General features: G+C 38.1%; 2 protein-coding genes across 12 annotated transcripts in view; both read left to right on the top strand.

Annotated features, from left to right (window-relative positions):
* Positions 1–4,191, top strand: part of LOC113656207 (membrane-associated guanylate kinase, WW and PDZ domain-containing protein 2) — a 58,544-nt gene extending 54,353 nt beyond the window's left edge. For 2 of the 3 annotated variants that reach the window (XM_027167327.2, XM_027167325.2), the window contains one exon: positions 662–4,191. In XM_027167327.2, coding sequence (XP_027023128.2) covers positions 662–1,650 — 989 coding nt within the window. In that variant the 3' untranslated portion in view covers positions 1,651–4,191. The remainder of the gene's footprint in view (positions 1–661) is intronic. The other variant, XM_027167328.2, reaches the window with a different exon arrangement.
* Positions 4,192–6,058: 1,867 nt separating this feature from the next.
* The window catches only part of iqsec2b (IQ motif and Sec7 domain ArfGEF 2b), a 42,377-nt gene continuing 26,301 nt past the window's right edge, over positions 6,059–22,134 (top strand). For 4 of the 9 annotated variants that reach the window (XM_047823179.1, XM_047823178.1, XM_047823182.1 and 1 more), the window contains exon 1: positions 6,059–8,083. In XM_047823179.1, the coding sequence (XP_047679135.1) occupies positions 7,635–8,083 (449 nt within the window). In that variant the 5' untranslated portion in view covers positions 6,059–7,634. The remainder of the gene's footprint in view (positions 8,084–22,134) is intronic. The other 5 variants (XM_047823180.1, XM_047823183.1, XM_047823184.1 and 2 more) reach the window with 2 other exon arrangements.

Here is a 22,134-nt window from a genome sequence, read left to right as displayed (position 1 = left end):
GTTCAAATAAAGCAGACAGCTGATGATGCACTTTTGAAAGACTACAACACACGTGCGTAAAAGCAAAGTAAAAAAAATCGCTCTTGCATCAAACTAATAAATAATTTTCTTTCCCATCGACGACATGTCCTGCATTTTAACTTATTTTTTATTGTTTATTTATGAAAGTAAAAATTATACTTTTAGTTTTAGGGTGACTGAGATCACAGACAGGGGGGCTGGAGCCACCCTAAAAAAAGGCCTAGAACCGCCCCTGCGTGACAATCACTGTGTGAGGAAATGTGAAAGAAGGCAGGACTCATTGTTCAAGTCCCAAGTGGGCTTCAGAGAACCAGTAGATTTAAACATAAACAATATCTAATTAATAAAATAAGGAAAACAATACAAGGAATACACTGAACATTAACCATGGATGCTCAGATTTAATAGATCTTATCCACATGAGGTTATGTAAAGACAATCCAAGCAAGGGATAAACTTTGACCATGTGCACACATTAAGTAACAGAGCTATGAAAATATATATACGTACATGTGCATGTATATACTGTATGTATAGTATGTGATTGTGTGTGTATATTTGAAGCTGTCAGTTATTAAACTCAGTGTGGCAGTGTTTTGGCAGTTTCTAAGTAGGTCTTTTAATCTCTATCTTTCTCTAGGCCATGATCAAGGAGCAGCCGTCTCCTCCCTGTCCTCAGCCCTGCAGTCGCATCTGGCTGCAGTGAATTACCAACACCACCGTCTGAATTCCATGTCCAGCCCTACAAGAACAGGCAGGACCCTCGACCAGAGAGGAAGAACAGAGCACCAGGGCCGGGAGGAGAGCCCCAAAGAAACACAGGTCACAGGACACAGGTCTAAGGACAGGAGGAGGAGACAAAGCTCCCACAGTTTACCCAGAACCATCCATGGACAACACAGCGATGGAGAGGATATCAGTGAGCCAGCAACAAGAGGACGACTTAGGCAGAGAGAGACAAAAAAGGAGAGGGGTAGGAGGAGTAAAAGTGAGGAAAGTAGGAGACAGCCAACAAATGAGGGTGAGGAAGAGACTATGGGAGAGGAACTGCAGCGAAACAAAGAGCAGGAGAGAGAAAAAATGCACTTTCGTGAGAAGAGGTTTGCAGAGTCGATTCAGAAATGGAATGAGAAGGAAAAAGAGAAATTAGATACCAAGGAAAGAGAACTGCAAAACAGTCAGTTGTCTCAAGAGGATGAAATCTCTCGGGGAAATCCAGGAGTTGAACACTACAGAGCGAGGAGAGATGGGCAGCTGAAAGGTGAGACAAAACAAATGCTGCCAAATGATTTGGGAAGAGAGAGAACAGGGCAGTGGGATATCAACACTATACCCTATGTTGGTATGTCTTTGCCAGGGCAAGAAAAAATTCAGTCCACCAGCCTCTCTGCCCATGAATCTGATCAGTCTCCATTCTCCTTTCTCATGTCCCGTCAACCACAACTCACCGAGCCAGAATCAGAAATGAATGGATCAGCTGCCAGTCTCCCTAAGTTCTCTACCTATAAAATGCACAGTTCAGGATCCATAGTGCAGAATCCCTGGCTCAGACCCAGTCTGCACACACTCAGTAGAGAGATGGATAGAAACCAATTTACAGGAAATTTAAAGGACCTTACAAAGTTCTGAAATTATGCATTTTTTGCATTATAATGCTACCAGGTCAACTATTTGAAATCATTTAATCAATTGAAATAGGCTTTATTATAAGCTGTTGGATCACATTCACTTTATTAGTTATTAGTTTATTATTTTATTACAATTCAAATTAAAATCTTTCTGTCTTCTGCCTTTTTTCCTCAGTTAAATGCTTGAGGGACGTTTTATGTCCTCATCTTTTTGCCATATTTTGTGCCTCTTTTTAGATTCTGCTTATTGTGTATTACTCTTCCTCTAAGCTCTGGGTCAGCTTTAATTGTCTTGCTTTATCCTAACCTTGTTATAGAAGGGGAGACTGACCGGGAATAAGGAACTAGTTTTGTCTAAGATTGTGGGGCAAACATGAAGCAATACAATGCCACAAGCCAAGATTTTTGATATGCAAAAAAATATATTAATGGTGTGTTTTATGTACATTAACATTTCCTTATACAAATATTATGTATGGCATAAAACCATAAACCTTTTTGGGGTGTGATGTTATAGGAAAGTGAATAGGAATATTATAGGAAAGAACAGGGTGATGTGAAAAGACAGGAGTTACTGATAGCACCCAGAAGCTGATTACTTTCCTATAACAACATGTCCGGCAGAGTTTTATCCCTGTTATACCACAGTATTCCCAACAATTACAATTTAAAACTTAATTATTGAACCACATCGTCCCATTCATAGCTACGTTCAATGTCCTGAAACATCTGCAAGACAAATTAGTTTTGCCATGACTGCAAAGTCGTTCCTTCACCAGCGTCTCTTTTGTTCCTCCTCGTAAAGTTCTTGAAACAAAAAATTACAGAGAAACAACAAATCTCAAATTTCTCCTGAAGACTATCTTGCAGCAGAAAACTGACTGATACAAAGCCATGGCAGTGAAGATTTTTTATGCTTATTCCTAGACTTAAATTATGAGGAACACCTATCTTTCAAGTCTCTGAAATTAGCTGTTGCTATAGAAACACTAATATTTTAGAATGAATGAATTAATATAAACCTGTCAAAGCTGCTGTTATCTAAAAATAATCAACTCTTTCATGGCTGATCAGATTCGAGAATTAAACATCACTGTGGTGTAAAAAATGTTAATCAGGTCAAATTATCGTATTGTTTTTGTCTTGGGACCTCATCCAGACCTCATCCAAATAACATGTTAATATGTGTATTTACTCCACACTTACTTATTTGAGCCCCACAGGTTTTATGCCTTCTAAGTGAACCTTATCATTTTGTGGCTCAGTTAAACATTTTCCTGTCACCTCATCATTGTCCTTCTAACCTCACTGACCTCGTATTGAGTTTAGCCTAGAATATGAACGCCTGATGAATGATAAGCCATTGCCTTTGGCAATAACCACATGACCGATGTTTTATGTTGCCAGTGAAAGTCACATTGTCCTACAATGTCCATTGTTAAGTACTGAAATTACACTATGCAGCAGAGAAATGGAGGATTTAAGGAGGTACAGAAATAGCCAGAAGTCACAGATTGTCACTACACATTTTACTCCCAAACTCAGAGATCATGAAACAGTAACTGAAAGTGCCCTCTGTGTTCCAACACGACACATTCAAGACATCAGTCCCCATCTCCTTCCTCCATCCTTTGCCATTCTGTACTGGATGGATATGCACCTCATGGATAAGGACTAATCTTAGGAGTTTGTTTCACTGACTATACCTGTTTTAATTGGGGTTTTTAACCAAAGACTGCAGTAAATCTTTGAAGCTGGAATCACAAGCCTTTGTTTGAAAACTGTGTAAAGCCCATCTTGGAAGTGGTTGGTGATATTTTATCTTTTGTTGATAAACAGGTGGACTTTTCTGTGTTTGTGTCCTTAACTTGTTCTGTCTAAATGTTCAAATAAGGGCAATTGAACATCAGTAAATGTATTATGCTGCTATTCAGCCATAAGCCGGTGTAGATGAATTATTACTACTTAGTATTCTTTCCTATTCCTCAGGAGAAATTCTCAGATGGAAGTATAAAATGTTTTTTTTCTCCAGAGGTATGAGACAGGAATAGGTTTAGAAAAGAACTAATACTTTTGTACTTATAATAAATAGAGTGTCAGATGCCAAATGTATATTAGTAACCAGTATGATGTCACCATTTTAAAGCATTCATATAGCCATATAGTTTCTACATTCCCAGCAGGTCTGGGCTAAGTTTCAGTCTCAGTGTGTACTGTATGTGCTGTAAAGTAAGATTCATAAACCGATCGTGAGAAAAAGGATATGAGCCAGTGCCAGATGCAGCTTTACATTTAAGATCCTTTCCTCTTTTTGCAAAATATGTATACATATATGTGTATATATACATATGCATATATGCAGGTATATAAATCTATATCTATGGCCATGTATTTATTGTAAATACATATAAATATGAATATCTAACAGGTGTACAGTTTATTATCAACATGAATATAATGGATATATTATTATATTTCTTTTATGATTATGTTATATACAGTCGTAACCAAAATGCAAATTGTATTAAAGTAAATTATATTACAGTAATAAAGATTCATGTCTCTACTAGAAAAGAACAATGTCATGGTCTCTTCTTTAAGATGTTGTCAAGAAAATATCATAAAGGCTCGGTGGAAAATGGAACAATTTTGTTTTCGCTGAATATTTAATCAAATCCTTGTCATTTTTCCAATCTTCAAATGTTCTGATGATACAATAAAATAGCAGTTACTTATATACAGAATACTCCCATTAAAAATAACAACTGCATACATCAACTTTTAAATCTGAACAGTAGATGGAGGCAAAGTATTTCATGAATATGATCATAGCACATTTGGGTTACAGAGCTTGCTCATTTACAGCTACAGACTATGATGAGATTTAAAGTGATGAGGTTACAGTGACTTTCTCGTATGCTTATTGGAGGAATTACATTGCAGGTTAAAGAATTAATAACAAGCCTCATACATACATACGTACATATGTATATATGCATACATATACGATAGATAGATAGATAGATAGATAGATAGATAGATAGATAGATAGATAGATAGGTAATGTCTTGTCTATTTATCCCACTACCTAAAACTATGACCACTTATATGACTAAACATCCAGTTTACTAACAATTACATTGTGTGCCACATTATCAATCATCAGCCATTTTAACTTTTATGGACATTTGTCATATCTCAGCCCTAAGCTATCTCAGGCTGACAAAAAAACAGACTTCAGATAAAACAGGCTTTACAAAATCTCTCTCCACCAAGTTGGGTGGATGGCGTAATTGTTGCTGTTATTTTACACTGACTTGATTGTCCCCTGTAGGGAGAACTGTTGGGGGATATAAATATAGCAAAACAATTGCATGTTTCCTTCACAAGTTACATCTTCACTTTGGGTCACATTTATTTCTGCCATGTTGTATTCCAGACCTCTTTAAATTTCATAGTTTCATTTATCTGTCTTTTCTTTGGACAATGCGGTGGTATAGCAGGTAGTGTTACATCTCACAGTTCCAGGTTTCTCAGTTTGATCCTGAGCTCAGGTTACTTTCAGTGCTGTGACGATGGAGCCACATTTCTGGAAAAACACTGGGCATGAAGCGGGGATACAAGATGAAGAGGATAGCAGATCACTGCAGGGCGGCAAACTTGTGTCAGCAATTATGACTGTCCTTGATATTAAAACAGAGCCAATTAACACACAAACACACACACACACACACACACACACACACACACACACACACACACACACACACACACACACACACACACACACACAAACAAGATCCAATCAAATCTAGGGCATTTAGGGAAAATATGGTGGAAATTTGTAAGTAATTAATGAATAAACAATTAAAATATTTAACAAAAAAAAAGTAGTATCATACAGTGATCTGTATAATGTACAGTGATGTGGTACTGTATGAATGAACTTAAATTTCTCATTAGTATGAACACTTGGGAAATGGTGCTTGAGACAAAGGTCAATAGTCTGCATGGTGTTTGTTTCTGCTAGCACTGTTCCCTAGTAATGTCAGCACGGTACACATGGTACTCTTCTCACATGAATAACAACAATACAACAAACAAATAACACCGAAATCACTATATACATCACAGATATTTCAAGTAGACATCTGTAATGTTTGAGGTTGGAATTCTCTTCCATGGTTATTTGTGTATTGTGAATAAAGTACAGTTGTCTATGACAGTACCACTTTATTGGGGAGAGAGAGAGAGAGAGAGAGAGAGAGAGAGAGAGAGAGAGAGAGAGAGAGAGAGAGAGAGAGAGAGAGAGAGAGACTTTGTAAAGGATTTCATTGGTATATGGTGTTCCATCGGGTGGGGAGGGAGGAAGGCATTGAGACAGAGAGAGAGGCAGAGAGAGAGAGAGAGAGAGAGAGAGAGAGAGAGAGAGAGAGAGAGAGAGCATCGCCACATTTCATTTGTCCATCACAGCACTGGACGACTGTGTTTGGAATATATTCCAACGTGATTTTTATGAGATTATCAGCTGACAGACTTCTTTGTGTCTACTTGTAACTTGGTGATTCTTTGTCGGGGCTGTTTGATGATGTTCCCGCCACTTCACAGCATGGCCAACAGGAGCGGCACGCGCGCGTACTGTAGGTAGGACGCACCTGTGAAGTAGCCTCGTGCATCGTGACGCTGAGGGACTGCGTTATTATCGTGTTGTCTGTTTTCTGTTCTCCGCAGTGCGAGTGTGTGTGTAGCGTTTAGCAAAAACACACGGGTGTGAACTACGAGTGAGGTGAGTGTCAGGAAGAGATGCGAAGAAAATGGATTCTGATATACAAATTCGCGTCCGACTCGCCGACTGACCGACAGAACTTTTGATCCTTTCGATTCGACTCCCATTTGTGTCATTTCTTTAGACTCCATCCTTCAGGAACAATAAGAAATCAAAGCATTTCTGAAGACACATCAGGCACGAGCGCGCGCGCGTGCCAGCATGATTCCAACGCGAGTTACCTGAGAGGAAAAGGGCGGGAAGCGCGCGCTGGATTGAAAAAAAAAAATTAAATAAAATAACGGTCTCATTCTTTGCTCATTGCTCGCGCGCAGCAAACAACCGTGAACTTAAACCATGGGTTGAAGAAGAGAAATAAAACACTGTAAGTAAACCCTAGTGCGTTGTTTTTAGCCTGTTTCCCCATCTTAAGTATCCATCATTTTAAGCAGGACACTTAAAACGTACAATGTAAATAAAAATATATTCGCTTTGGGGGTTTTTTGTGATTAAAATGACTTATTTACGCAGTATTATTGTTTTTCGACACTTTCTCCTTGTTTATTCGTGTTCGAACTGATTCAGTTTCTCAAGACATTAAATGATTTAATAAAGTTAAAAAACAAACAAGAAACCAAAGGCTGAAGGCGTATTGAGAGACATTAGTGTTGTTTTTGTTGATTCCCTACTCTGAACTCTTACCTGTCTGTGGGAATCTGCAGCAAAGCTCAAAATGGTGGACTGACTTTTCCTGATCAATTCACTTGTCTGTATTACAGCAGTCACTCTCAACATGTCTTTACTCTTCTCACTTCTTCAGACTTAAATGGATATCTGTGATGATGGGGGCAGAAATAGCCCATTTATTTTGTACTTTTTATATTTTCACCCTGCCTACATTCCCCCGAATAGTTTTTGTCAAGTAACAATCTTAAGAAGATGTGAAACCCACTATTGACTCTTTTTATCTAAACTGAAGACACCAGATATTTCTGCGAGTCTCCAAAATGCCTTAGGGCATCAACACCTACAATGACCTGGACTGTAACAGTAGTCAGTGTAGTTGAACATTCATAGTGGTTATCTACTACTAACTATCAAAATCACTTGTTTGTCCAATAATAATTCTTTAATTTATTTACCCCCCCACTTGACTAATTCAGTGGGGGGGGACTGAAAATTACACTTGTGACCTTGCCTCTGGCACCAAAGCTTGGGTCATGGAGTCAAACCCAGACAGCCCAAGCCGGGCTGTGGAGTACCTCCTGGAGCTCAATAACATAATTGAGAGCCAGGCCAAGCTGCTGGAGACGCAACGCCGGCGAATAGAGGAACTCGAGACGCAGCTCGACCGAGTCAACCAGGAGAACCAGGACCTCCGCTTAGACAGGAAACCTGGCGCTGACATCTCCACACAGAACCACAATCATGAACAGAACACGACAAAGTCCAGTGGACCGTCGTCTTTGACAAACCACAACTCCACAAGTGTACACAATAACAGCGGCAGTAACGTACCATCATCTACGGTTCCTGGCCCAGCCCGGAGGACCCACACCCGGCTGAGCCGAGGCCTATCGTGTGGTTCAGCTCCTGTGGAGAAGGAGAGGGGAAGGCTAGAGAGGAATGATAGCATTGGAACAAACAGCACATCTGTTCTACGGAGACAGTAAGTAGCTCTTATCCTATCCATGTGAATTAGCCTCTGGTTGCTTTGTCGTACTGTATATAATACTGTAACTTCGAAAAAACACGGCATCGGTGCACAGGTCAGACATTTTCTGGAAGTACAAGGTAGGAGAGGCCTGATTGGTGACTGCCTGTCAGGTTTAAGACAGTACAACCACACTACAATACATTCTACAATAATAATGGCTGCTACTTTGCTTTTCAAATCCACTGCATACATGATGCTGTATAAGGAAACTTGGAGGCTCTAATCCAGCTTTCCACTAATTTCATTGGGTATGATTTTCTTCGATGTATAGCTAGTCACTGTGTGGGCTTCTCTGTTATATTTTGTGTGTGTGTGTGAAAGTGAGTGTGTGCTGCATGAAGCAATACAGCAAGGGACTATCTGCCTTTGCTGTGTGGGAGTGCTAAACGAGAACGCTGATTTGTTGTATAGGGTCGTGAGGAATTTGTGTGTGTGAGAGAGGAAGAGAGAGAGAGAGTGGGCATGTTTTTATATCTTGGTGAGGACCAAATGTCCCCTCAAACATCTCAAATTTTTGACAGCTCCTGCCCCCCACCCTTAAAAAGCTTAATGTTAGCATTATAATTACGAGCAGCACAGCTTTGATTAGCTGCATTCATAATCATTTCAAAAGAAAATTCTCACAAGGTTTGTAAGGCAAATGTGTGAAGTAAAAATAAATCATGCATGGGAATGATACATATAATGTGTAAAGAGAGTGTATTAATGTGATGAATGTGTATTAGCGCCTGTACAATACAGCAAATAATTGACATTTGCGTCCAACTGTATGTCTACTCTGTTTTTGATAAATCATTTTTATCCTATGACAAAAGTCTCCCTGCCTTATCACTAAAAGGTAACAGTGTTTGCCATTTGGGTAAAATGTAATGAAAGGAGCAACTAGAGAGAATGAACCTCAGCATGTGTCTTCCTGCTTGCCACAGTAAGCAGCCTTCTCAGCCCAGCTCATATAATTATGTTTGCACTCTTATTGCAGCCAGCTGCATCCCAGCGCCATAGTTTCCTCTCAAGAGTTTCTTGATTCTTCATTGTGGTTCAACCATTTAAGAGATTTAGATTGTTGAAATAAACGACTTCAGGTCTACCTCAATAAATGTGTTATTGTACATTTGGGAAAATGTTTGCCTTTTAGTTTGTGTATATTTATGTGTACGATTTCGTCTGCTAAGAAGACTAAAATTCGACTTCATCAATTTGATATCATATTTGTATAACTTGCTTCACTTTTATATATGGAATATACTGTCAAGTATTAATTGCTAATTAATTGCATAAGGTTTATTATGTTTATTATATTACGTTTAACGCTAGTTACACACACTAGGTCACTAACATTTTGTAGTTCTGGCATAAAACTTTAATTCAATTTGGCTTTTGCAAAGAGATACACACTTTAAAGACTAATGAATGTAGCCCACTGTTTGAAATTTGAGAATATATTTTGGAGTTGAGACAAAATTCTGAAAAGGCAGCAAATACTATGGGCCATGTATATGAATTTCAGTGTGCTTAATATTGCCATAAAATTGAAAGCGCACAATGGTCTTTGTTTATGATTTCCTTCCATTTGAGCTAAGACCTGTTCGAGCTTGATAGTGTACCTGTGATTGATGGTGTCCCATTCAAAGTCGAGAATGACTGTGTGCTTCTTTGTCCATCAATCTTTAAACTTTTTTTCCCATCACTTTTTTTGTCTGTAGAAAGTTGTTGATTGGTTGTAAATAATTTACAAACATAAATGCATATACACAAATTGGATAAATTGCACCTGCTACCAAAACCGTGATGGTTGATGCAGATGCAGTGTACTGCAACCTGCAAAGTAAATAAACAAATTTTACTAGCTATTTTTGATTGCTTAACCTGACTAATTCTTTTGCTAGTAAACTGAAACTGGTAATATTTATAAGCCATTTATTTTATATTTACCACACAGAATATATTATCCCATTTATATTCAAAGACAGCTATGTAAAATCAAGATTAATATTCATTCACACCTTTGTGCATCACGCTCATTACACATACATTATTACACGTGTTCGCCCCCTCCTCTAGTCCCTGTACTCCCACGAGGCGCGTTAGTCATTAGTAAGTAACACATAATAGTTCTTTATGTAGGTGTCAAACGCCGTGGAGCTGGATCAGTAGTACAGAGATCACAGATCTCTGTTTATGTGTGCTTTCGTTTGTGTCTGTAATCATATTCTATTAATCTTTTGTAATGAAATGTGGTGTTGCATAAGTCTATTAGTAAAAATGAGAAAGGAAAATAAGAAACCACTTACGTAACATGGCAGACCTTGTAAGTTAAAGTATGTTCAATTTGTAGTTGTAGGGATGAGATTTGGATTATTCTACACGTAGACAAATATCATTGTGTCTTGTAGAGTATTCTTATTTTTAGAACCGTCTTCAGTCTGCTTTCCTTGCCTTGCAGCAAGCAGCATTCCTTGCTACATGTCCTCGCGCTCATATTGCTTATTTCCCTGTAATTTTATTTAATTTTTTTTGCTTCTGGGTGATATATATGGAAATGTAACAAACATAATTAGCACAGCATACCAGTGAGTTAGTTGCACCAAAAATTTCAATAAAATTTTTAGTAGGACTCAATTTTTACTTCCCTGTTTATTCATCTCTCTGTGTTTCATGCCATCTGTCCTGTATTAGAGTCACTTTTCTCTACCTGAACCCTCCACTCCCTCCTTCACTCTGACACTGCTGATAACAGATGGAGAATCAGCCTGTGTCCCACCGTTTCACTTTTAGATTGAAGCATGCTGGGAAAAGGTCGCACTCTTTTCCACATATACTATTCCATATTTGTTTTTGCTCCTCCCTTTCCTGACTTTACTTAAATCTCTTCTTTTCTGCTCCTCCTTTCTCATCTAGATTTGTCACTTCCTTTTTCTCTTGTGTCTTTGCAAGTCCTAGTATCACTTCTTACCTTCTTCTCTTAGCTCATCAGCAGAAGGTCATGGTAATACTGACAGTGCTAATTATTGACCTGTGGTTTGCTTTTAACTGCTACTGATGACACAGGCTCCACAGCAGGCCCATCCGGCATCCTCTCTCTCTCTCTCTCTCTCTCTCTCTCTCTCTCTCTCTCTCTCTCTCTCTCTCTCTCTCTCTCTCTCTCTTTCTCTCTCTCAGTCAGTGGTGTCAAAACCACATCTTCCAGAATCCTCAGTACCAATCACACCCTCTTACAAGTTCAGCTGCTCAAACTCCCAAGTGATTGATCTTTCTCCTGTTACGCATCTAGCTTCATTTACATCTGTATATAAAGTTCTCAGTTAACTTTGTTAACTGTCTTTGCTTTGTCTTGTTTCCTTATTTATTTTTGTTATTTCAGTATCTCTGTTTTCTATGAGCTTTGCTTTGTTCTTTGAGTTTTTGGCCGTTTGGTCTTAAATTTCAGTTCTATCAGTTCTATGGACACATTTGCCTTTCATTTATTTCTTTCATCTTTCTTCTGACAAGTAGTGCCGATGTGATTCAAGTCAGTCTGGCGTCTACCTACTAAATCATTTTAGTTATCTTTCAACTTTTCATACTTAATTTAGATTATAGTAACATTAATGTGAATCCTTTTAACGTGTAGCAGTCTTTAAACACCTGCTGTTCTGAATGTCTGGCAAACTTAACCCTGTGTCCTAAAAATTCCATACTCCATACACCATACTATGGGGTTTGTGCATTATGTGTCTTCTAGATTTTAGGGAATAGATTATGTAAATTGTATATTCAAGGCAGTTGGGAGTTGACAACATGCAGTCATCCAGCATACAGTTTACAAGCTTGCTTGGAATTGTTTCAGACATACTTTTGTTTGGTACAACGGGTTCACAAGAAAAAGGCTTCAGCAAAACTTTCAGCCTAACTACATCTCAAAAATCTCACAAAAGGCTTGTGTAAGAAAGACAGTCATAATGGTGCATGTGCATTTTTTCTGTATGAGCATTATCTGCGCCATAATCACTCTTTTCCTCTCCTAATCAGTGCAGTATATCTTACAATAGGAAATGGCTCTGTACAAGATAGACACACTGTCTATACATTGCTTTTGTTTGTGGAAATGCATTTGATATACTTTGCTATAACACAAGAACTATTTTTATACTATCTCAATTATCTCAATCAAAAAAAACTCTGCAAACCCTGTCATTAACTACCCTGTCAGCTTCTCAGACTGCATTTTTGTTCATAGAACAAGCATAGGGCAGCTTGATTTCTTCCCTAGTGGACTTTTACTGCTTGTTGCACTTATTACTTTTGACCACTTGGTTCAATAATCACTGGATTAAGCTAAATGGGGCAGTGAGCACTTTTTTGTGCAAAAGTATTAGCTTACAAAAGTATTGCATGCAGGTGATGTAGCGCCCTGTGGTAACAAAAATATAGCCTGGAAATGGGATGGGAATGGAAATGCAGCAATTTTTATTACTCATCACTTTCCCTTTTGAATACATTTCTAAGCACTTCATTAATCTCTGGAGCCGAAAGTCGTTTAAGATCAGAAGAGTGAGTCTTGAGACTCACTGAATCAATCTCTCTCTCTCTCTCTCTCTCTCTCTCTCTCTCTCTCTCTCTCTCTCTCTCTCTCTCTTTTGTACGATTGCTAACAGGTATTTTACATATATTTAAACTTCTCACAAAGTTAACTTAAAAATAACATGTGGAGACTTCAGAAACTGTACTTGGAATTGAGTAGTGCTTATGCGCATTATAATTGCTATTTAAATATATTTGCAGTATTCTGTATGCACTTACACAATACCATGTTTATTCATGTAATTATCGTCAGCCAATCATGCAGCAGCATGCAGATACAGGTGTAGATACAAGTGCAGAGGTTCAGTTAATCTTCACATCAAACATCAGAATGGGTAAAAATGTGATTTTAATGAATTTGACCACACAGATGACTACACAGTTTACATGAGTAACCAGAAACGCCTTTAGAAAATTTCCACACAGAAGCGTTTAGAGTTTAGAGTATGGTGTGTAAAAAAAAAAGAAAACAGCCCATTTACTATTCCGTGAGTGTAAGTGTGTTGTTGAAATGAGTGGTCAAAAGAGAAAGTGGATTAAGCTGACAGAAAGGCTAAAGTAAACTTCCAAACACAAAAGCATCTCAGAATCCACAACCTTGTGTGTGTATTGACTACAACAGCAGAAGACAACTTTAGGTTTCACTATTTTCAGCCATGAACTTGAATCTGAGGCTACACTTGGCACAGGCTCACCGAAACTAGGCAGTGGATGAAAAAGTCAGGTGACATTAAAAAAAAACATATATTACACAGAAAGGTAGGATTACATAATGCAGTCAAATGCATTAATAACAGAACATAAAATAACAGAAACAACTGAGTATATGTTTCTAATGTAGCACATCATGTGTCTCCCCTTGATCCAAATCAATCAACGTTTCAGCTGTGAGATTTGGTGTTTGAGAACCAAATACATATTGTGTTCTGTAATAAGTTGAATTGTGTATTGCAACTGCTTCCTGAATCTGAAAGAGTAATGCACTTTATAGTAATGACACAGAAGTGCATTGCACCACTGTGAAGAATATCTCTGTTCATCACTAGCTACTTTGTGCTCTTTAAAACACTGCATCAGAGCGATTCACCATTAGATTAAAGAATTATACTGGGAGTGTTACAGTAAAAGCCTTGATAAATCCTGTGGTTCACATGGGGGGTCGCAATGTCTCATCATGTTTCTAGATTTGCAACAAACAAAGTCTGGTTTTGTGCACTGCACCATAGATGCTTGTATCATGCTGTTTAGATTCTTGAGGGTTGCATATCATCTCATCAGTGGGCCTCTGCATGCAACATTTACCCATAACTCCTGCTTTGTTTGGCAACACAAATACACCGATCAAATTCAACGAAGAAGTACAATGTTGTCTTCTTCCTACAATGCATAAACTGTCTCTCTATACTGTAGGTTCACCTGTACACAGTGAAACACTTACTACATAAAAACAGTATGGGAGCATTTTAATTACTAAGACTTGACATGAATTAGTGTGGCACAAGGGTGTTGTATGTGGATATGTGAGACTAGATCTTTCACGGTCCTCTCTTGTAAACCTCACGAGTTTTCAAAGTTCAGGTTATAAGATTCATTCTGGATTTTGGTCATTTGCCTGTTGAAAGATCGAGCCACAACCCAGTTGTAGCTTAATGACAGAAACAGTTATTTAAAATCTTCTGGTAATTCCTGCAGTTTAGGATCATCATACATCCTGCATCATAATTAGCATTGAGGATTTGGTTCTTTTGTTTGTAACCATGCTTGATTTTTCCACCAAACCCACAGTTAGTGTTCTATTTTGTCTTTGATCATAGAATGCAGATTGATGACTTCAGAAGGAATAAGTGTGAAGACAAACCCACAACGATGACACCCTTCCGCAAACAAGCCTGATGCTGGTACAGATTCATATATTTGAACTAAGTGAGATAGCACCCTTTATACAATTCTTATCAAAGTTAAGAATGTAAGACACCACAGATATCATGAGATGAACATCTTGAAATAAATCCCTACATAAAAAGATTAGAGATATAAGTAAAACCCGGCAAACTTACAGATTATGCTCACAAATCAGTCCTGTTCAGTGTTCCCAACTCCCAGAACTCTATGAACAATGATCAAAAATGATGTCAGGTCTAAATGAACTTGGAGGATGGCGGTTCAGCATTGTTGTTATTTACACAGTTAGACGTCTTTTATACGTGATATAAATATTGTGTTTTCACTCAAAACACTACAGGACACGTTACATGTAATTTTAATCATGAATGTTTGTGGTAGTCGTGATTGGAGTGGATTGAAAAGATTTAGATCAAATTTTACACACAACACATCACAATATAATTAAGGAAGGTGATATTTTAAGAGCAGCCTAACATCTGGAAAGCTATTCTGTTTGCCGTCAGGGGGTACTTGGCCTCACGATCAGCCTGATTATCCTCTAGTGTGGCACAGGCATTAGCGGAGCTTAAAGAATTATCCTCAGCGTCTCCACATGGGGAAGCTTATATCGTCAGCATTTTGACTATAGGCTCTCTGCTAACTCGTGGCTCTTCTATTTTTAACACTGTCCCTCCTTTCTTTTCCTCCCACTCACTGCTATTCTCAGTTTTTGTTTGAGAGTGGATGTGGACAACCAGATTTACATCACAGACTGTTTAACAATGAATCCCAAAAACTGTGTTTTATCACTGGTGTCAGAGCATATTTCAATTTCTCCCCATTTCTCTTTGGTAACAAGATCTGTGACATTTTTTTTATCACTCTTATAAGCTATTCAGTCATTCAAGTCCTTTCTATCAGCATGTACTTTCACCATCCTGAAGCACCTGTGATTGACATTTTGGCCATACTTCGCATTAGGGCTGGGCGGTATGACGGTATATTCCGTTTCCGCGGAATAAAATGTCTACCGTTACAGGTTTTTCTATTCCGTGCATACCGTGAAATTTAAATTAGTGGGCGTGGCTAGCCTCACGTATAGCACGCCTGAATCTGAGAACGATTGAGAAGCGGCACATAAGTGAAACGAGGTGCGACATCAGTGGTATGGATGTGGTTCAGGTTTACAAAGGCTGACAAAGAGCAGACAAATGTGATTTGCAAACTGTGTCACACAAAGGTAACCGTTAGCCATGCTAGCACGAGTAACTTGTTTTATCATCTAAAAATGAAGCATGTCAAAGAATACAACGAAAGCCAACAGATGCGCTCCGCATCATGTGTTCCGTCAACCGTGAGGTTGATCTAAAAGTTGAGAGTCTCATTCACTACTAATGCTAAATAAAAGAAAAATGAATAAAACAAGATGAGAAAGCCTATTCTTTATTTTTAAAGTGTTAAAGTGGTATTTAATATATTAAGCACGTTCCTTTTGTTGATTTACCTGAAAAATTATTATTCCGTGACATACACCACTACCGTGAAATAAAATAACTTATTCCGTGAAACAGATTTTTTTCATTCTGCCCACCCCTACTTCGCATAGCCCCTACAAAATATATATATATGTATATCTATTGGCAAAATCCCAGACATTTCCTCTAATTATGCTGAAAGCAAGTTCACCACGCTTGTGTGTCTGTCGACTAAATGACACAGCCAATCATATTGAATGTGGTATGACTTGCAGGCTACTGGAAACTCTTTAAATCTTTGTCTCATCATTTATAACTCACAAAAGCACTTAGAACAAAACATGAGTATGTATTGTGTGTCCTGATGTAACTGAAGTCACGTGAGCAACACTGACTGTTCTCAGAAAGCATTAAAGTCTGCCCTGTGGTCAAACTCATTCTGTTTTTATTTATCTATTTTCACTGTAACTCACTAATCCACACAGTGCCACTTTGTGAATGTGTAAGTGCTGCCTGGGTTCTACAGGAACAGTTACCCTTGAATTTACATACTGTATCCCAAAACATATCCCATTCACTTCTGTTGTAAAAATTAACACCTGTGTGTGATATAAATCCTTTAGATGGAGTTATGAGGAAAAAAAACTCCATATACAGTATAAACATTGGCAATACAAAGTCAGGAGTTCAAGAAAGTAAAATTGTTCATACTGTCTTGGTGACAGTGATTGCATTACTCTCTCTTCTTTCAGTCAGAGCGACACTAGACAATTATGTGTGTCTGTGTTTGTATGTAGCTGTAGTTCAAGACAATATTATGGTGTTTCATTTTTCAGAGTAAAACATGTGCTAGCCTTCACCCTGCCTGTTTGGTAGCTGTTTTTTGATGGGGACGTTAGCTAGCCGTTGGGGATTGGCAAGTGACTGGCAAATGTCTGCGTAAGCCGTTTCAGGTTTTTTTGGCCCATTTGACTATTTCCTTCACAGTTTGAAGCAGGATGAATATCAAAAAAATCCAGTTCAATATATTTAGTGATGAGTGGTCATTTGTTAATTTGCACAGTAAATGGTCAGTGATTGGTGCAAACAAGATATTTTTCCTTTTGAAACTCACTCTCACTAAGGACATAATAAAAGCGACGCAGGTTTCTGAAGCTAGGTGTGCACACAAACACATCAATCTTTAAATCAATGATCAATCATTAATGTAATGTATTATTAAATACCTTGACCAGAGTGTTTATTATCCATTATCCATAAGGCTGACAGAAAGGCCTTTCTTCACTTTTGGTCTTTGCTGTACTGTATGCTTTTGTATTCAAAATAGAGAGAGTGTTAATGTTTGTCCATTGCTTTATTACATTTTCCACTTTGGCCTATTGAGAGTCTAAAAATGTTTATGTCCTTTTTCACTCTGCAAACCGAAGTGTGGTGTGAATAATGCTGTTGCTGTGGAAACAGAAGATTTCCCTCTGGCAATTTGGAGGGTTCGAAGCTCCCCCACCCTCCCTTCTTCCCACCCACAGACACTTATCTGTTTGTGTGTGTGTATATGTGTGTGTGGGGGAGTTATAGAGAGATATCATCCTCCTCACCTCTCAGAGCTCTGAGATAGATTACTCATTCATGTCTTTCAAAAGTCAGTTGCGTAACAACAGCATCAGATGCTTTCTAGTCGATATTCAGTATTTATATCTCATAATACAGATGCATCATAATCAAATTAATGTTAAATTGCCTGATCCTTATATTTAGTGGAAGAGATTAGAGTATGTTAGTTGATTGAGTCCCGTGTGTTGTTTTTTGTTGCCAACCCTGAATAGTTCAAGCTGTAGTGGATCAAATGCGGGTGCAGAGATGATGCTCCACATCACTGGTGCTAATAGAAGTATGCAGCAAGTAACCAGCAAGTAACATCACAGCTATTTGATATTGATGGTATGTGTGTGTGTCTGTTTTATTTATCTATCTATCTATCTATCTATCTATCTATCTATCTATCTATCTATCTATCTATCTATCTATCTATCTATCTATCTATCTATCTATTTATTTATTTATTTATTTATTAAATTATTATTATTATTATTATTATTATTATTATTATTATTTGGTCGTTTGGTACACAGCGAATTTCCTATTTTACTTTTAATGAACTTCTATACTGACAGCAGTAATTTAAGAAATGAAATGTTGCTGTGTTAGGTCATCGTCTCTCATCTAATTGACCCGCTTGCCTTCTTTGCGCGAACACACACACACACACACACACCTCCCCACTCACACAGACATGTATACATAGATATTCTGAACCATCAAGTCATTTGAGATTATGTATGAGCACCATTTACCTCAAGACTAAGATTTTTACAACCAACCCAGAATAATTTCTCTATACACACTCACACACACAACCACACACTCCAAACACACATTCATACTGTGGGGTAATCTAGCAATCCACATCAGCATGTTTTTGGTAGGTGGGAGGAAACCAGAGAACCTGGAGGAAACCCATGCAGAACAGAGATTTCTGTTAACAGAGTGTGTGAGGTGTTGTGATATGAGAGCACACAAAGCTGTTCACAAGCTCACAGGAGTGGCACGCTCACTCTTTCCTATCTCCCACTCTCAGGCTACATCTGCTCGCAGTTCACTTTGGGGGTGCGAATAAGACACATGTTCCCACAGCTATGATTTGTCACTCTCAACCAATTCCGTTTTCTTCCCACCTCGATTTCATTCAAAGCAAAATGTGTTTGACTCAAAATGACTCAAACAAAAAATTAGTTTACAGTTGTTGCATCCATATGCGAAGACAAATAAATTAAGCTTCAAACTTTAAAGAAGATATTCAGTAGTATTTTCTGCAGGTGCCATTTAACACATCTATCTGCTGCTTCAGCAGCTTGCTGATGTAAAAATCACACATTTGTCATGTAACCTTGCTGAGCCATGAGCCAGCCGGTCTGTTGCTGCTGTATATGGCTACTGACATTTGTGCACTATTTGCACTGTGTGTTTTATTCATTTGCTTGTTTCTAATACTCCTGTTTGTCATTTCTGTGGTTTATGTAATTCTATCATTCTGATAGTAACCCAGCTTACAGTTTAATTAACATAAACACAGTGCTTAATTCAGACACAAATTCCCAGTAGCCAATTTTAAAGCTTTTGAAAGCCCTTGTGTGCGTTTTATCAGATACAAAATGGCCACTAATTAATTTGAGTCATATGAGAAGTATCCAAATTCGTCAATGATGATGATGGACAGTTGGACGGGGACACACACACACACACACACACACATGGCAGGGAGCAGACTGCTATGTGTTTGAGTTGATGGTGTCTCTTGGCTTCCTAAACTGTTGAATATGAAAGGTTTGATAATATTAGCGTCTCTCTCTTTCTCTCTCACTCTCTAGTTCTCTCTCTCACTCTATTAGTCTTTTTATTATGCGTTTCTCTCATGCATGGAGGAGATCGGTTGCCGAGGGAACTGTGCGAGCTCAGTGGGCGAGAGACAGCACAGAGAACGAGAGAAATATTTGTGGGAGGAAAAAGAAAGAAAGAGAGAGAAAGAATTGAACAAAGCAGAGATGGAAGAGACGACAGAGGGGTAAATAAAGGGGGAAGAAGTGGGTGTTGTTTCGCTCTCTCTTTTTTTTTAATAAGTGACTAAGCAATTATTTTTAGCATAGGAGCGATTAGCTTTGTTCATCTGGCGTTATACAAATTTTACACTTACCACTTATGTACTTTTCATACTTCTTATATAACTTAACTTCTGAGTCTGCAACATTAGCCACTTATTGCATTGCAACTTTTTTTGGTCTATTTTTTGTCGTCAGCCCGAGCAGGTGAAGTCACCAGCTGTCTCCTTTAAAATACATGAGAGCACATCTTTTCAAAACAACCAGCCATGTGTCAGAACCAAGCAATGTGCTAGATTCTGCCATGTGCCCTTTTTGAAACCTATTGGCTGGCACGGCTGTTAGAAACAAGGAGGATAAGGACCTCATTAGCTATCCATCCTGTAATAATGTGGGCAGTACTTTTTTGGACTTCTGACCACATGCATTTAACAGATTTCAACCCTAAACACTACCAGGTGTCATATTTGTCCTGTTATTGTTAATAATGCTCTTCTCTTTAAGTTGGATAATCATCCTTAACATTCACTGTCACCCAGATAGCATTATATAACAACTAGTATATTGTATAACACAGTGCAAAAATCATGTAAAGGATTATAACATTTTTCTAAATATTCTAAATCAACTGTAAAGGGCTGAAAATTCTTGTTTTGCCCAGTTGTGTCTCTACAGGTCCCTAGTAGCATCAAACCAGAAGTTTTATCTGAAAAAATGGTTATAGGTAAATTGGCATAAGATTTCTCAAATTATGTCATGATTAAAACTCTATCTGATAATAGAGCTGAAAATGATTTGAATGATTTATTTTACTCTTTGAGCCCACCCTAGTTTTACAAGAGTGTTCTTGACATCACTTTCAAGTGCACTATATAATACTGTAAACATGCAAAATCCAGCTCATGATTTATGAGTATTGTCACAAGTGCAGCTACTGTCCCGTTTGCTTCTTGATAAGCTCTTATGAGTGCTAAGTTGTGGCATTAGTATGTTATCAGGATGTGGAGTGAAGGGTTGTGAGGGACTGTATATAAAATGACAGACAGGAGGGTTGTGTAAACCCCATATTTTTATTATTTATCTATATTTTATTATTTACCAAAGTATCTCCATATTTTTCAATCTTATTCATATTATTAGTAAAAAACAAAAAAACATCTATTATGTTTAGTGGCGGACATTGTAGTTTCATTTCATTATGAATGCCTGTATGCCTGAGAAGAAACACATGACATCTTTCCTGTCATTACCAGTCTCTTATCATTGGTCCTGTGCCCTTTGTAGCCTTTTTTGAACAGACAGGAGTTGTTGTTGTAGCCCACCTGCCTCATTCATAGGAGATCAGCAGTTTCTAAAATACTCAGACAAGCTCATCAACATAACTGAAGCATTTATCTTCTGCCACATGATTGGCTGATTTGTGTGAAAGAACAGGTAAAGATTCACTGATGCAGAAAAAAAATATGTATCTAAGACCCTGTGTCTAAGGGAGTGAAAGTTATAAGTGTGGATCCCTTCCTGCAAATCAACCCTGAAATAATTTAGCTAGTTAGCCTCCATCTAATTTTAAACATCATTCTGTATTCATGAAGAATTGTGCATCACTTGTAAAATCTGCTGGGCAAAAAATGGAAAAGGACATGCAGATGAAAAGGAAATGCAAGTGACGACATTTAACTAACCACAGCGTGACTTGTATTCATTAAGCTGCTTTACAGTTTTATGGTTAAGCTTTCGATTAACTATAAAATTTTCATTCTTTTTTTTTTAATTGTTTTTTTAATTAATCATGTTGTCATCATCAGTGCCTGATTTACTTGTTATCAGCTCTGTTTTAAGACCACTACTAATTTGAGCTTCAGCCCCTGAAGACATTTTCCCACATGTACATTTAAAATCTCTCTGCTGTTCTTGATAAATGAGTTTGATACGGGCGTATCGTGAAAGCCGCAGAGATTAAACTATGACTTTTTGGAATGTATTACCTCGGTGTTTTATGAAGCTTGATAAATAGTTAATAGAGTTTCAACACATTGTGGCCCAGACAGCTGCAGTAGTTTTTAAAGCTAGTGGATGTGGATTATCTGATGTGCAGCGCATCAGACAGAATTCCATTCAGTAAATCACAAACGAAGCACTTACGCTTCACAACTTGAGCAAGCTAGCATGTTGCATGGATGAAAGGTTATGGTATATTTAAGGCCATGGCATTGTGATTAGCTGGTGAAATGCCTGACACTCGCCTGTGCTGAACATTCATGTCCACAGCCACTGAGTAGCCAGCAGCAGGAGCGGTGTGTGTTGGAGCATGGTAATGCCTGTATCAGCAGAGAGCACACATTTTTTTAGGTCACTTGAATTGTAAAAGTAATGGAGTGTGATTTGTATTGAGTGTGTAATGATAGTCTTGAACATTGAACATGGGGGGTGT

The sequence above is a fragment of the Tachysurus fulvidraco genome, chromosome 14 (genome assembly GCF_022655615.1).
Source record: "Tachysurus fulvidraco isolate hzauxx_2018 chromosome 14, HZAU_PFXX_2.0, whole genome shotgun sequence".
NCBI classification, from domain to species: domain Eukaryota; kingdom Metazoa; phylum Chordata; class Actinopteri; order Siluriformes; family Bagridae; genus Tachysurus; species Tachysurus fulvidraco.
The sequence above is the reverse complement of the archived record's forward strand: the minus strand, read 5'-3'. Positions and strand labels throughout refer to the sequence as shown.